At 38.7% G+C, this 15,042-nt stretch overlaps 1 protein-coding gene across 1 annotated transcript in view; it reads left to right on the top strand.

Moving 5' to 3' along the window:
- Positions 1-6,858: 6,858 nt before the first annotated feature.
- The window catches only part of LOC117507858, a 198,991-nt gene continuing 190,807 nt past the window's right edge, over positions 6,859-15,042 (top strand). Inside the window, exons 1-2 of the mRNA XM_034167641.1 lie at positions 6,859-6,916; positions 7,031-7,238. Coding sequence (XP_034023532.1) covers positions 6,859-6,916; positions 7,031-7,238 — 266 coding nt within the window. The remainder of the gene's footprint in view (positions 6,917-7,030; positions 7,239-15,042) is intronic.

Below are 15,042 nucleotides of genomic sequence, written 5' to 3'. Positions count from 1 at the left end.
CCTTTTGTGCAACGGCTGCTTAGTCTCACCTATGTAGTGTTCGTTACAGTTTTCCTGACATCTGATAGAATACACTACATTGCTCTATTTGTAAGTAGGGATCCTGTCCTTAGGGTGAACTAATTTCTCCTAATTTGTCCTTGTTACGTGCTGGGCACGTGATTATTTACATTCTTATTTTTGTATTATATTTTTTCTTTTCTGGTTATAAGTATGTTTGTGTTTTTTTTGTCTATTGATTTTTGTGGGTATTTTTTTTTTTGTGGTTTTTGTGGAAACGCCCCCTCCGTCAGCCTATAAATAGGTTTGTTTGCGTCTCTCTCTCTCTCTCTCTCTCTCTCTCTCTCTCTCTCTCTCTCTCTCTCTCTCTCTCTCTCTCTCTCTCTCTCACTCTCTCTCTGCCTGAGTTTGTCCAGTGAGTACTTTTGTAGCGTTCTTGGACTTTTTCTTATTTTTCAGGCCTGGTGGGACTGGCTGTCCTGTTCTCGCTTTTCTTTGGATTGGGTTTAGGAGTTTTTGCTTTTTTTTGTTAGTTTGGTGTTTGCAGTGGCTTCGACGGCCCTGTATGGGGTTGGCCCACTGCAGCACTGGTTGTTTCTGTTTAGCTGGCCTGCCAGGCCCCTACTTTCTTTTGTAACTTTGGCTTTTTTTGGGACACAGGGAGGTAAGGGTTTTGTTGTGAAACCTTAAGAAAGAAGTCTAACTGAAATAACTCAAGAAGAACGAAGAATTTCTTAATAATTAATAAAATTGACTATTTGACTCTTTCCTCTGCTGTCTGTGTCTCAATGAATATGTTGTGTCCCTTTTGGGTCATAACAGTCCCATAGAAATGATTGTTGTACAAAAGCTTCAGATATCTGTCACTGAGATAGATGATGACTGGAGGCAGTTTGAAGCAGAAACGAGGTGATAATCTGTGAACCGCGGCTAATGACACAAGCACAGTGAAGGGAGGGCGGACTGATTTTTGTCAAATATCACAAATTCTTGACAGCTGGTTTTACATAGTTAGCCAAAACACCAAAATTTGGTGCTACCACATTTGGTATGCCAGTGCGCTCAAACACCATGATCTCAGTTTTACCATCATTCAGGTAAAGGAAGTTTTGGGACAGCCACTGCTTTTTTCACGAATACAATTAAATAATGATGACAAAGCATCACTCCCATTAGTCCTCACAGGTAGATAGATTTGTAGATCATCTGCATAACAATGAAAGGACAAATTGTGCTGGGTTATAACTGACCCCAATGGCAGAATGTACAAAGAAAATAGAATCGGCCCAAGGACAGATCCCTGCGGCGCTCCACAGCACAGAGGAGCAGTTGATGAGGAAAGGTCACAATCATGACAGAAAAGCTCCTTTCAGCCAAATATGATCTAAACCACTCAAGTGCAGTACCATGAATGCCAATAAAATGTTCCAACCGGGAAACAAGTACTGTGTGATCCACAGTATCAAAGGCTGCTGTGAGGTCCAACAGAACCAGCACAGCAGGATTCCCTGCATCCACCGACAGAGTAATATCATTATGAACTTTTAAAAGTGCTGACTCAGTGCTGTGTCGTGATCTAAACCCAGACTGGAATTTTTCAAGGATGAGATTGTCTTCTAAAAATGATTGTAACTGTAAAAAGACAACCTTTTCTAAAACCTTAGATAGAAATGGCAGATGAGACACAGGTCTAAAATAAGATAAAACTGATGAGTCCAGGTGAGGTTTTTTAAGAAGAGGTCGAACCACAGCATGTTTAAAAGCAGCTGGAACAGACCCTGATCTAAGACAAGCATTGATAAAAGTTAGGAGACCCGCCCCAACAGTATTAAAAACCTCCTTCAGCACCTTAGCTGGAACAACATCAAAAGGACAACTTGTAGATTTTATGTGTTTTACAACATCAGCGAGAGATGCAAAAGAAATGGGCTCAAACTGTTCGAGCACAGCAGAATGTGCACGAGGAGCAGACAAGTCAACATTACAGCTCTGATCAGCGTTCTGTCTGACTGATGAAACCTTATCAATAAAAAACTGAAGAAACTCCTCACAGGTTGTGGTTGTAGCGTCCATCAAAACAGAGGTGTGTGGATTTAGAACTGAGTTTATAGTCTGATATAACACACTGGGACGATGACAACTGCTCGAAATAATATGAGACAGATATTGTGCTTTTGCCTCCTTCACAGCCTTCTGATAGTCAGTTAGACTGTCCCTCAGAAAACCCAGAGACACCTGTAGTTTGTCCTTTTTCCATTTTCTCTCCGCCCGTCTGCAGCGTTGCCTGAGGGCACGGGTCGTGGCATTTAACCAGGGGTCGGATTTTGATTTCCTGGATTTGCAGCGCATCGGTGCAACAGAGTCCAAAATGACTGTGCATGTAGAGTGGAAAGAAGAGAGGATGTTATCTGGGAGTAATGGAGAAACCAGTCCATTCATGGCATAAAACTGAGAGTCCATGAAGGCAGCAGCAAAGTCCCCCGCTGTCGAGGAGGTGACCAAACGGCGGCGAGAGACAGGAACAAGTGGCTTACTAGCAGATGGAGGAGCAATAAATTCAAAACTAACAGGAAAGTGATCTGAAATAGCAGCGTCTGATATGTCCTTAAGTGAAACTGAGAGCCCAAAAGAAATAACCAGGTCCAAGGTGTGTCCAAGATTATGTGTTGGTCCATCCACAACTTGTGTTAGACCAAAAGAGTTCAGGAGGCTTTTAAAATCATCAGCCAGCTGATTAGAAGGACAACAGATATGAATATTAAAATCACCACAGACCAAACATTTGTCATATTTTGGGATAAAATCTGCCAGAAACTCAGAAAACTCCTGAATAAAATCCTTATTAAATTTTGGTGGACGATAAACAACAGCACAGAGCACAGGACAGTCGAACTCCATCACAAACAACTGTCATGCTTTGATGCCTGATGTTTTTGATCTGTTTGCTTGTTTTGGACTGCTTTGCCATGTAGCGGACCCCACTGAATCCTTCAGTAAATGCCTTTATGAACCAAAGCTATGTTGTTGAGTCCTGCAATTGTGTCCAGACATTTCTGTCCACCATTCCCGATAGAATGATCTGGCCAACAATGGACACAGCAGACTCAAACACATTCCAGCTAGCGGTTCACTATCATAGCCACCAGCTAGCAGAACAAGAAAATTGCCTCAGAGACCTGAGTTCTGGCATCAGTGACCTCGCTAAACGGCAAGACGCTTTCATGACCTCTGTAAGCTCACAGATCAATCAGCTTGTAGCTGCTGTGACACATCAGGTCTCTTCTGACTCGTTCCCCACCATTAACAACCAACCACTTCCGGGAGCGAGTGCTGCCCCGCCAATACCTACAGCTGCTCCAATTTTTTGTAATCAGCTGTCTCGACCTGAGCGTTTCTCCGGAGAATCCGGAGACGCTGCACCTTTTCTCACCCAATGTGAACTTCACTTTGAGTTAATGTCAGCAATGTTTCCATTCGATCGGATGAAGATAGCATTCATCATTACTCACCTGACCGGCCGGGCGGCAGCGTGGGCCTTGGCAGAGTGGAGCAGGCAGTCACCGGCGTGCAACTCCCTCCAGGCGTTCAAGACTGCTTTTCTCCAAGTTTTTCAGCACACACCACCGAGACATGAGACGGCCCATTCCCTCATGCAGCTCTGGCAGGGAAGCAGACAAGTTGCTGACTACGCCATCAACTTCCACATCCTGGCAGTAATGAGTGAATGGAACCCGGCGGCGCTCAAGGATGTGTTTTCCAGGTGCTCTCTGACCAGATCCAGAGCAAACTTGTTGCCATTAATCTTCCGGAAAACTTGGAGGAACTTATCGCACTCGCCATCCGCACTGACCACTGGCTGGCGGACCAGTCTCAACGCGACGCACGCCTCCCGGCTCAGCGCACCGAGACGACTCCAGCTCGCCACACTGGGTCTCCTCCTCCTGGCTGCAGCCCTCCACGTCCTTCCACGGAAGAGCCCATGCAGTCCTGGGCCTTTGTTTTTACTGTGGGCGGACTGGACATGTGGTCACTGAGTGTCAATCCGGGGGTGCCCTCGCACGGTCACAACCGGTACTGCGGGTGAGTCAGAATTCCATTTCTTCAGTAACTCCTCAAAACGTAATCACAGCCAGGTTTTTCTCAGAGCATTCATCCTGTATGGTGCCGGTGTTTATTGACTGGCTCAGATGCTAATTTGATGCAGTCTCCTTTCGCCAGGTCCCTACATCTTAAATTAAACCATCTTCCACATCCTCTGGTGATGCATGCTGTGGACAGCCATGAGCTCGGTCATATCACTCATTGCGCTGAGTCAGTCCGGCTGATTATTGCAGAAAATCACTCTGAGATAAGTTTTCACATATTTCATAAAATGACTCATTCAGCTATTTTGGGGCATCCCTGGTTAAAGAGGCACTGTCCACAGTTAAATTGGTCCGCGGGACAAATTAGTTCCTGGGGACCCGACTGCGCAGGTTGGTGCCTAATCAGTTCCGCTAAAACAGTCTTAACATCTACTTCTGATCTCACTGGGGTTCCTTTGTGTTATCATGACCTTGCAGAGGTCTTTAGTAAAACCAAGGCTAAATCGCTACCTCCGCATCATCCTTACGATTGTGCCATTGAGCTACTTCCCGGTACCAGTCCTCCACGAGGAAAACTGTTTTCTCTGTCTGCCCCTGAACGCATTGCCATGAATGAGTATATCCAGGAATCATTAGAGGCAGACCCTCGTCTTCACCCGCAGGGGCGGGGTTCTTCTTCGTGGAAAAGAATGACCAGTCACTCCGTCCATGCATAGACTATCGCGGCCTTAATGTCACTGTCAAGAAAGTTATCCCCTGCCTCTCATCACCACTGCGTTTGAACTATTAGAGGGTGCCACAATCTTTACCAAGCTTGACGTACGTAATGCATACCATTTAGTGCGTATTAAGCAAGGGGATGAATGGAAAACGGCATTCAATACCCTCACAGGCCACTATGAGTACCTTGTCATGCCCTTCGGGTTAACTAACGCACCTCCAGTGTTTCAGAATTGGGTTAATGATGTCTTGCGCGAGTATCTGAATAAGTTTGTATTTGTTTATCTGGACGATATTCAGATTTTTTCTCCAGATGAAGAAACTCACATGCGGCATGTTCGCTCAGTTCTGGAGACCCTGTTACGCAATCACCTATTTGTAAAAGCTGAAAAGTGTGAATTTCATAGATCCACGGTGTCATTTTTAGTGTTCGTGATCTCAAAGGGGGAGATTCGGATGGATCCAGGGAAGGTGGCAGCAGTTCACGATTGGGCTACCCCTAAGAACCGAAAGGAGGTACAGAGATTTCTTGGATTCGCTAATTTTTACCGTAAATGTATCCGTAATTTCAGTTCCATAGCCACACCACTGCACGTCACCTCATCTCTCCGGGCCTTTAATTGGACTCCTGAGTGTGATGAGGCCTTTCAGGTCCTAAAGAATCGCTTTACAGCAGCCCCCATACTACTCCTTCCTGACCCCGCCTGACAGTTTGTGGTTGAGGTTGATACTTCCGACATAGGTGTTGGAGCGATCCTGTCTCAATATGACCCATCTGACAAGAAATTACACCCATGCGCTTATTTGTCTAAAAAATTATCTACCTGCAGAACGTAATTATAGCATAGGTGACCGAGAACTGCTGGCGGTTAAAGTGGCCCTGGAGGAGTTGGCGCCATTGGCTTGAGGGAGCACAAGTGCCATTCTTGGTATGGACTCATCACAAAAATTTTGAGTATTTGTGATCAGCTAAACGATTAAATTCCAGGCAGGCTCATTGGGCTATTTTGTTTAGCCATTTTAATTTTGTACTGTCATACTGTCCTGGATCCAAAAACGGCAAACCGGATGCACTCTCTCAACAAGGGGATCCTTCTATTGCTCCGTCAGAGCCTAGTACAGTCCTTCCAGAGTCTTGTTTTGTTTCTGCCATCACGTGGGTTATTGAGTCTAAGGTTCATTCTGCTGTATGTGATGTACCCGTTCCTCCAGGGTGCCCTAAGGGGAAACTATTTGTACCTGCGTCTCTAAAAAGGGAAGTTATACGCTGGGGACACGATAGCCAGTTTGCCTGCCACCCAGGCATCAAGAATACTTTGCACATTGTTCAGGAGAGGTTTTGGTGGCCTTGCCTGCTTTCCGATATCACCGATTACATCAAGGCCTGCCAGACCTGTGCTATGCATAAATCCTCCACACACTCACCATCCAGTAAATTACTGCCTTTGTCCATTCCAACGAGACCTTGGTCTCACATTTCCATTGACTTTGTCACAGGCGTCCCGCCCTCTAAGGGGTACACAGTAATATTAACGGTTGTGGATTGTCTCTCTAAAATGGCCCATTTCGTACCCTTGCCAGGACTACCTACTGCCAAAGAGCCTACTGAAGTTTTGTTGACTAACGTTTTTAGACTGCATGGTATCCCACAGGACATAGTCTCTGATTGAGGGCCTCAATTCATCTCTCATTTCTGGAATGAGTTCTGTTGCCTGCTGGGGGTCACCTCCAGCCTAACCTCAGGACACCACCCACAAACCAACAGCCAAACTGAAAGAGTTAATCAAGAGTTGGAAAAGGGCCTGCATATCCTGGCTTCTCAGCATCCGGCCACCTGGGCCTCACAGTTAGTGTGGACTGAGCTAGCACATAACTGCTTACCATCTGCAGTCACAGGCTACTCCCCATTTCATATGTCACAGACATTCATATGTCACATGGATCTTTGTTTCCTCCCACAGACTTGAACTCCCGGGTGCCCTCTGCCTTGTTCCTCATCCTTCACTGCTGACGAACCTGGGAGTGGGCTCGTCGGGCTCTGCAACGTTCGTCAATGGCCTATAAAACCGCAGCCGATAGGAAGAGGTCTTCGGCACCAGCCTACACCCCAGGTTAGAAAGTCTGGCTTTCCACTCGGCACCTGCCCATCCGTGGCCTCCCCAGGAAGCTCACTCCCAGGTTTGTTGGTCCATTCCCCATCTCTAAAGTGATTAACCCTGTTTCAGTCCGTCTGCTTTTGCCCAGGTCCATGAAGGTGCACCCCACCTTCCACGTCAGCCATGTGAAGCCTGTCCACACTAGCCCTTTGTGCCCTTTGGCCGTTCCCCCGCCTTCCGCCCGGTTTGTGGGTGTTGGACCGGTCTTCTCTGTTCGGTGCCTCCTGGGATCTCAGCGGCGTGGGAGGGGGGTGCAGTACGTGGTGGACTGGGAGGGGTATGGGCCTGAGGAACGGTCCTGGATCCCCTTCCCTCTTCACTCTGGACCCAGAGGATTTGGTTCTATTCACATTGTTTATTTGTTGTCTTTTGGAGGATCTGGTTCCATTCACATTGTTTATTTGTTGTCTTTTGTTGGATTTGGTTCCATTCACATTGTTTATTTGTTGTCTTTTGTTGGATTTGGTTCCATTCACATGGTTTATTTGTTGACTTTGTCTTTTGTTGGATTTGGTTCCATTCACATTGTTTATTTGTTGACTTTGTCTTTTGTTGGATTTGGTTCCATTCACATTGTTTATTTGTTCACTTTGTCTATTGTTGGATTTGGTTCCATTCACATTGTTTATTTGTTGTCTTTTGTTGGATTTGGTTCCATTCACATTGTTTATTTGTTGTCTTTTGTTGGACTTGGTTCCATTCACATTGTTTATTTGTTCACTTTGTCTTTTGTTGGATTTGGTTCCATTCACATTGTTTATTTGTTGTCTTTTGTTGGATTTGATTCCATTCACATTGTTTATTTGTTCACTTTGTCTTTTGTTGGATTTGGTTCCATTCACATTGTTTATTTGTTGTCTTTTGTTGGATTTGGTTCCATTCACATTTTTTATTTGTTGTCTTTTGTTGGATTTGGTTCCATTCACATTGTTTATTTGTTGTCTTTTGTTGGATTTGGTTCCATTCACATTGTTTATTTGTTCACTTTGTCTTTTGTTGGATTTGGTTCCATTCACATTGTTTATTTGTTGTCTTTTGTTGGATTTGATTCCATTCACATTGTTTATTTGTTGTCTTTTGTTGGATTTGGTTCCATTCACATTGTTTATTTGTTCACTTTGTCTTTTGTTGGATTTGGTTCCATTCACATTGTTTATTTGTTGTCTTTTGTTGGATTTGGTTCCATTCACATTGTTTATTAGTTGTCTTTTGTTGGATTTGATTCCATTCACATTGTTTATTTGTTGTCTTTTGTTGGATTTGGTTCCATTCACATTGTTTATTTGTTGTCTTTTGTTGGATTTGGTTCCATTCACATTGTTTATTAGTTGTCTTTTGTTGGATTTGGTTCCATTCACATTGTTTATTTGTTGTCTTTTGTTGGATTTGGTTCCATTCACATTGTTTATTTGTTGTCTTTTGTTGGATTTGGTTCCATTCACATTGTTTATTTATTCACTTTGTCTTTTGTTGGATTTGGTTCTGTTCACATTGTTTCTATGTTGTCTTTTGTTGGATTTGGTTCCATTCACATTGTTTATTTGTTGTCTTTTGTTGGATTTGGTTCCATTCACATTGTTTCTATGTTGTCTTTTGTTGGATTTGATTCCATTCACATTGTTTATTTGTTGTCTTTTGTTGGATTTGGTTCCATTCACATTGTTTATTTATTCACTTTGTCTTTTGTTGGATTTGGTTCTGTTCACATTGTTTCTATGTTGTCTTTTGTTGGATTTGGTTCCATTCACATTGTTTATTTGTTGTCTTTTGTTGGATTTGGTTCCATTCACATTGTTTCTATGTTGTCTTTTGTTGGATTTGATTCCATTCACATTGTTTATTTGTTGTCTTTTGTTGGATTTGGTTCCATTCACATTGTTTCTATGTTGTCTTTTGGAGGATTTGGTTCCGTTCACATTGTTTATTTGTTCACTTTGTCTTTTGTTGGATTTGGTTCCATTCACATTGTTTCTATGTTGTCTTTTGTTGGATTTGGTTCCATTCACATTGTTTATTTGTTGTCTTTTGTTGGATTTGGTTCCATTCACATTGTTTATTTGTTCACTTTGTCTTTTGTTGGATTTGGTTCCATTCACATTGTTTATTTGTTGTCTTTTCAATCAATCAATCAATCAATTTTTTTATATAGCGCCAAATCACAACAAACAGTTGCCCCAAGGCACTTTATATTGTAAGGCAAAGCCATACAATATATGGCCTTGCCTTGTTGGATTTGATTCCATTCACATTGTTTATTTATTCACTTTGTCTTTTGTTGGATTTGGTTCTGTTCACATTGTTTCTATGTTGTCTTTTGTTGGATTTGGTTCCATTCACATTGTTTATTTGTTGTCTTTTGTTGGATTTGGTTCCATTCACATTGTTTCTATGTTGTCTTTTGTTGGATTTGATTCCATTCACATTGTTTATTTGTTGTCTTTTGTTGGATTTGGTTCCATTCACATTGTTTCTATGTTGTCTTTTGGAGGATTTGGTTCCGTTCACATTGTTTATTTGTTCACTTTGTCTTTTGTTGGATTTGGTTCCATTCACATTGTTTATATGTTGTCTTTTGTTGGATTTGGTTCCATTCACATTGTTTATTTGTTGTCTTTTGTTGGATTTGGTTCCATTCACATTGTTTATTTGTTCACTTTGTCTTTTGTTGGATTTGGTTCCATTCACATTGTTTCTGTGTTGTCTTTTGTTGGATTTGATTCCATTCACATTGTTTATTTGTTGTCTTTTGTTGGATTTGGTTCCATTCACATTGTTTATTGGTTGTCTTTTGTTGGACTTGGTTCCATTCACATTGTTTATTTGTTCACTTTGTCTTTTGTTGGATTTGGTTCCATTCACATTGTTTATTTGTTCACTTTGTCTTTTGTTGGATTTGGTTCCATTCACATTGTTTATTTGTTCACTTTGTCTTTTGTTGGATTTGGTTCCATTCACATTGTTTATTTGTTCACTTTGTCTTTTGTTGGATTTGGTTCCATTCACATTGTTTATTTGTTCACTTTGTCTTTTGTTGGACTTGGTTCCATTCACATTGTTTATTTGTTCACTTTGTCTTTTGTTGGATTTGGTTCCATTCACATTGTTTATTGGTTGTCTTTTGTTGGACTTGGTTCCATTCACATTGTTTATTTGTTCACTTTGTCTTTTGTTGGATTTGATTCCATTCACATTGTTTATTTGTTCACTTTGTCTTTTGTTGGATTTGGTTCCATTCACATTGTTTATTTGTTGTCTTTTGTTGGATTTGGTTCCATTCACATTGTTTATTTGTTCACTTTGTCTTTTGTTGGATTTGGTTCCATTCACATTGTTTATTTGTTGTCTTTTGTTGGATTTGGTTCCATTCACATTGTTTATTTGTTCACTTTGTCTTTTGTTGGATTTGGTTCCATTCACATTGTTTATTTGTTGTCTTTTGTTGGATTTGGTTCCATTCACATTTTTTATTTGTTGTCTTTTGTTGGATTTGGTTCCATTCACATTGTTTATTTGTTGTCTTTTGTTGGATTTGGTTCCATTCACATTGTTTATTTGTTCACTTTGTCTTTTGTTGGATTTGGTTCCATTCACATTGTTTATTTGTTGTCTTTTGTTGGATTTGGTTCCATTCACATTGTTTATTTGTTCACTTTGTCTTTTGTTGGATTTGGTTCCATTCACATTGTTTATTTGTTGTCTTTTGTTGGATTTGGTTCCATTCACATTGTTTATTTGTTGTCTTTTGTTGGATTTGGTTCCATTCACATTGTTTATTTGTTGTCTTTTGTTGGATTTGGTTCCATTCACATTGTTTATTTGTTCACTTTGTCTTTTGTTGGATTTGGTTCCATTCACATTGTTTATTTGTTGTCTTTTGTTGGATTTGGTTCCATTCACATTGTTTATTTGTTCACTTTGTCTTTTGTTGGATTTGGTTCCATTCACATTGTTTATTTGTTGTCTTTTGTTGGATTTGGTTCCATTCACATTGTTTATTTGTTGTCTTTTGTTGGATTTGGTTCCATTCACATTGTTTATTTGTTGTCTTTTGTTGGATTTGGTTCCATTCACATTGTTTATTTGTTCACTTTGTCTTTTGTTGGATTTGATTCCATTCACATTGTTTATTTATTCACTTTGTCTTTTGTTGGATTTGGTTCTGTTCACATTGTTTCTATGTTGTCTTTTGTTGGATTTGGTTCCATTCACATTGTTTATTTGTTGTCTTTTGTTGGATTTGGTTCCATTCACATTGTTTATTTGTTGTCTTTTGTTGGATTTGGTTCCATTCACATTGTTTATTTGTTGTCTTTTGTTGGACTTGGTTCCATTCACATTGTTTATTTGTTCACTTTGTCTTTTGTTGGATTTGGTTCCATTCACATTGTTTATTTGTTGTCTTTTGTTGGATTTGGTTCCATTCACATTGTTTCTATGTTGTCTTTTGTTGGATTTGATTCCATTCACATTGTTTATTTGTTGTCTTTTGTTGGATTTGATTCCATTCACATTGTTTATTTATTCACTTTGTCTTTTGTTGGATTTGGTTCTGTTCACATTGTTTCTATGTTGTCTTTTGTTGGATTTGGTTCCATTCACATTGTTTATTTGTTGTCTTTTGTTGGATTTGGTTCCATTCACATTGTTTATTTGTTGTCTTTTGTTGGATTTGGTTCCATTCACATTGTTTCTATGTTGTCTTTTGTTGGATTTGATTCCATTCACATTGTTTATTTGTTGTCTTTTGTTGGATTTGGTTCCATTCACATTGTTTCTATGTTGTCTTTTGGAGGATTTGGTTCCGTTAACATTGTTTATTTGTTCACTTTGTCTTTTGTTGGATTTGGTTCCATTCACATTGTTTATTTGTTGACTTTGTCTTTTGTTGGATTTGGTTCCATTCACATTGTTTATTTGTTGACTTTGTCTTTTGTTGGATTTGGTTCCATTCACATTGTTTATTTGTTCACTTTGTCTTTTGTTGGATTTGGTTCCATTCACATTGTTTATTTGTTCACTTTGTCTTTTGTTGGATTTGGTTCCATTCACATTGTTTATTTGTTGTCTTTTGTTGGATTTGGTTCCATTCACATTGTTTATTTGTTGTCTTTTGTTGGACTTGGTTCCATTCACATTGTTTATTTGTTCACTTTGTCTTTTGTTGGATTTGGTTCCATTCACATTGTTTATTTGTTGTCTTTTGTTGGATTTGATTCCATTCACATTGTTTATTTGTTCACTTTGTCTTTTGTTGGATTTGGTTCCATTCACATTGTTTATTTGTTGTCTTTTGTTGGATTTGGTTCCATTCACATTGTTTATTTGTTGTCTTTTGTTGGATTTGGTTCCATTCACATTGTTTATTTGTTCACTTTGTCTTTTGTTGGATTTGGTTCCATTCACATTGTTTATTTGTTCACTTTGTCTTTTGTTGGATTTGGTTCCATTCACATTGTTTATTTGTTGTCTTTTGTTGGATTTGGTTCCATTCACATTGTTTATTTGTTGTCTTTTGTTGGACTTGGTTCCATTCACATTGTTTATTTGTTCACTTTGTCTTTTGTTGGATTTGGTTCCATTCACATTGTTTATTTGTTGTCTTTTGTTGGATTTGATTCCATTCACATTGTTTATTTGTTCACTTTGTCTTTTGTTGGATTTGGTTCCATTCACATTGTTTATTTGTTGTCTTTTGTTGGATTTGGTTCCATTCACATTTTTTATTTGTTGTCTTTTGTTGGATTTGGTTCCATTCACATTGTTTATTTGTTGTCTTTTGTTGGAATTGGTTCCATTCACATTGTTTATTTGTTGTCTTTTGTTGGATTTGGTTCCATTCACATTGTTTATTTGTTGTCTTTTGTTGGATTTGGTTCCATTCACATTGTTTATTTGTTCACTTTGTCTTTTGTTGGATTTGGTTCCATTCACATTGTTTATTTGTTGTCTTTTGTTGGATTTGATTCCATTCACATTGTTTATTTATTCACTTTGTCTTTTGTTGGATTTGGTTCTGTTCACATTGTTTCTATGTTGTCTTTTGTTGGATTTGGTTCCATTCACATTGTTTATTTGTTGTCTTTTGTTGGATTTGGTTCCATTCACATTGTTTATTTGTTCACTTTGTCTTTTGTTGGATTTGGTTCCATTCACATTGTTTATTTGTTGTCTTTTGTTGGATTTGATTCCATTCACATTGTTTATTTGTTCACTTTGTCTTTTGTTGGATTTGGTTCCATTCACATTGTTTCTGTGTTGTCTTTTGTTGGATTTGATTCCATTCACATTGTTTATTTGTTGTCTTTTGTTGGATTTGATTCCATTCACATTGTTTATTTGTTGTATTTTGTTGGATTTGGTTCCATTCACATTGTTTATTTGATGTCTTTTGTTGGATTTGGTTCCATTCACATTGTTTCTGTGTTGTCTTTTGTTGGATTTGATTCCATTCACATTGTTTATTTGTTGTCTTTTGTTGGATTTGGTTCCATTCACATTGTTTATTTGATGTCTTTTGTTGGATTTGGTTCCATTCACATTGTTTCTGTGTTGTCTTTTGTTGGATTTGATTCCATTCACATTGTTTATTGGTTGTCTTTTGTTGGATTTGGTTCCATTCACATTGTTTATTTGTTGTCTTTTGTTGGATTTGGTTCCATTCACATTGTTTATTGGTTGTCTTTTGTTGGATTTGATTCCATTCACATTGTTTATTTGTTGTATTTTGTTGGATTTGGTTCCATTCACATTGTTTATTTGTTGTCTTTTGTTGGATTTGGTTCCATTCACATTGTTTCTGTGTTGTCTTTTGTTGGATTTGATTCCATTCACATTGTTTATTTGTTGTCTTTTGTTGGATTTGGTTCCATTCACATTGTTTATTTGTTGTCTTTTGTTGGATTTGATTCCATTCACATTGTTTATTTATTCACTTTGTCTTTTGTTGGATTTGGTTCTGTTCACATTGTTTCTATGTTGTCTTTTGTTGGATTTGGTTCCATTCACATTGTTTATTTGTTGTCTTTTGTTGGATTTGGTTCCATTCACATTGTTTATTTGTTGTCTTTTGTTGGATTTGGTTCCATTCACATTGTTTCTATGTTGTCTTTTGTTGGATTTGATTCCATTCACATTGTTTATTTGTTGTCTTTTGTTGGATTTGGTTCCATTCACATTGTTTATTTGTTGTCTTTTGTTGGATTTGGTTCCATTCACATTGTTTCTATGTTGTCTTTTGTTGGATTTGGTTCCATTCACATTGTTTCTATGTTGTCTTTTGGAGGATTTGATTCCATTCACATTGTTTATTTGTTCACTTTGTCTTTTGTTGTATTTGGTTCCATTCACATTGTTTATTTGTTGACTTTGTCTTTTGTTGGATTTGGTTCCATTCACATTGTTTATTTGTTGACTTTGTCTTTTGTTGGATTTGGTTCCATTCACATTGTTTATTTGTTCACTTTGTCTTTTGTTGGATTTGGTTCCATTCACATTGTTTATTTGTTCACTTTGTCTTTTGTTGGATTTGGTTCCATTCACATTGTTTATTTGTTGTCTTTTGTTGGATTTGGTTCCATTCACATTGTTTATTTGTTGTCTTTTGTTGGATTTGATTCCATTCACATTGTTTATTTGTTCACTTTGTCTTTTGTTGGATTTGGTTCCATTCACATTGTTTATTTGTTGTCTTTTGTTGGATTTGGTTCCATTCACATTTTTTATTTGTTGTCTTTTGTTGGATTTGGTTCCATTCACATTGTTTATTTGTTGTCTTTTGTTGGATTTGGTTCCATTCACATTGTTTATTTGTTCACTTTGTCTTTTGTTGGATTTGGTTCCATTCACATTGTTTATTTGTTGTCTTTTGTTGGATTTGGTTCCATTCACATTGTTTATTTGTTGTCTTTTGTTGGACTTGGTTCCATTCACATTGTTTATTTGTTCACTTTGTCTTTTGTTGGATTTGGTTCCATTCACATTGTTTATTTGTTGTCTTTTGTTGGATTTGATTCCATTCACATTGTTTATTTGTTCACTTTGTCTTTTGTTGGATTTGGTTCCATTCACATTGTTTATTTGTT

This window comes from Thalassophryne amazonica, chromosome 3 (genome assembly GCF_902500255.1).
Source record: "Thalassophryne amazonica chromosome 3, fThaAma1.1, whole genome shotgun sequence".
NCBI lineage: Eukaryota > Metazoa > Chordata > Actinopteri > Batrachoidiformes > Batrachoididae > Thalassophryne > Thalassophryne amazonica.
Note: the sequence above shows the minus strand (reverse complement) of the source record. Positions and strands in the feature narration are given on the sequence as shown.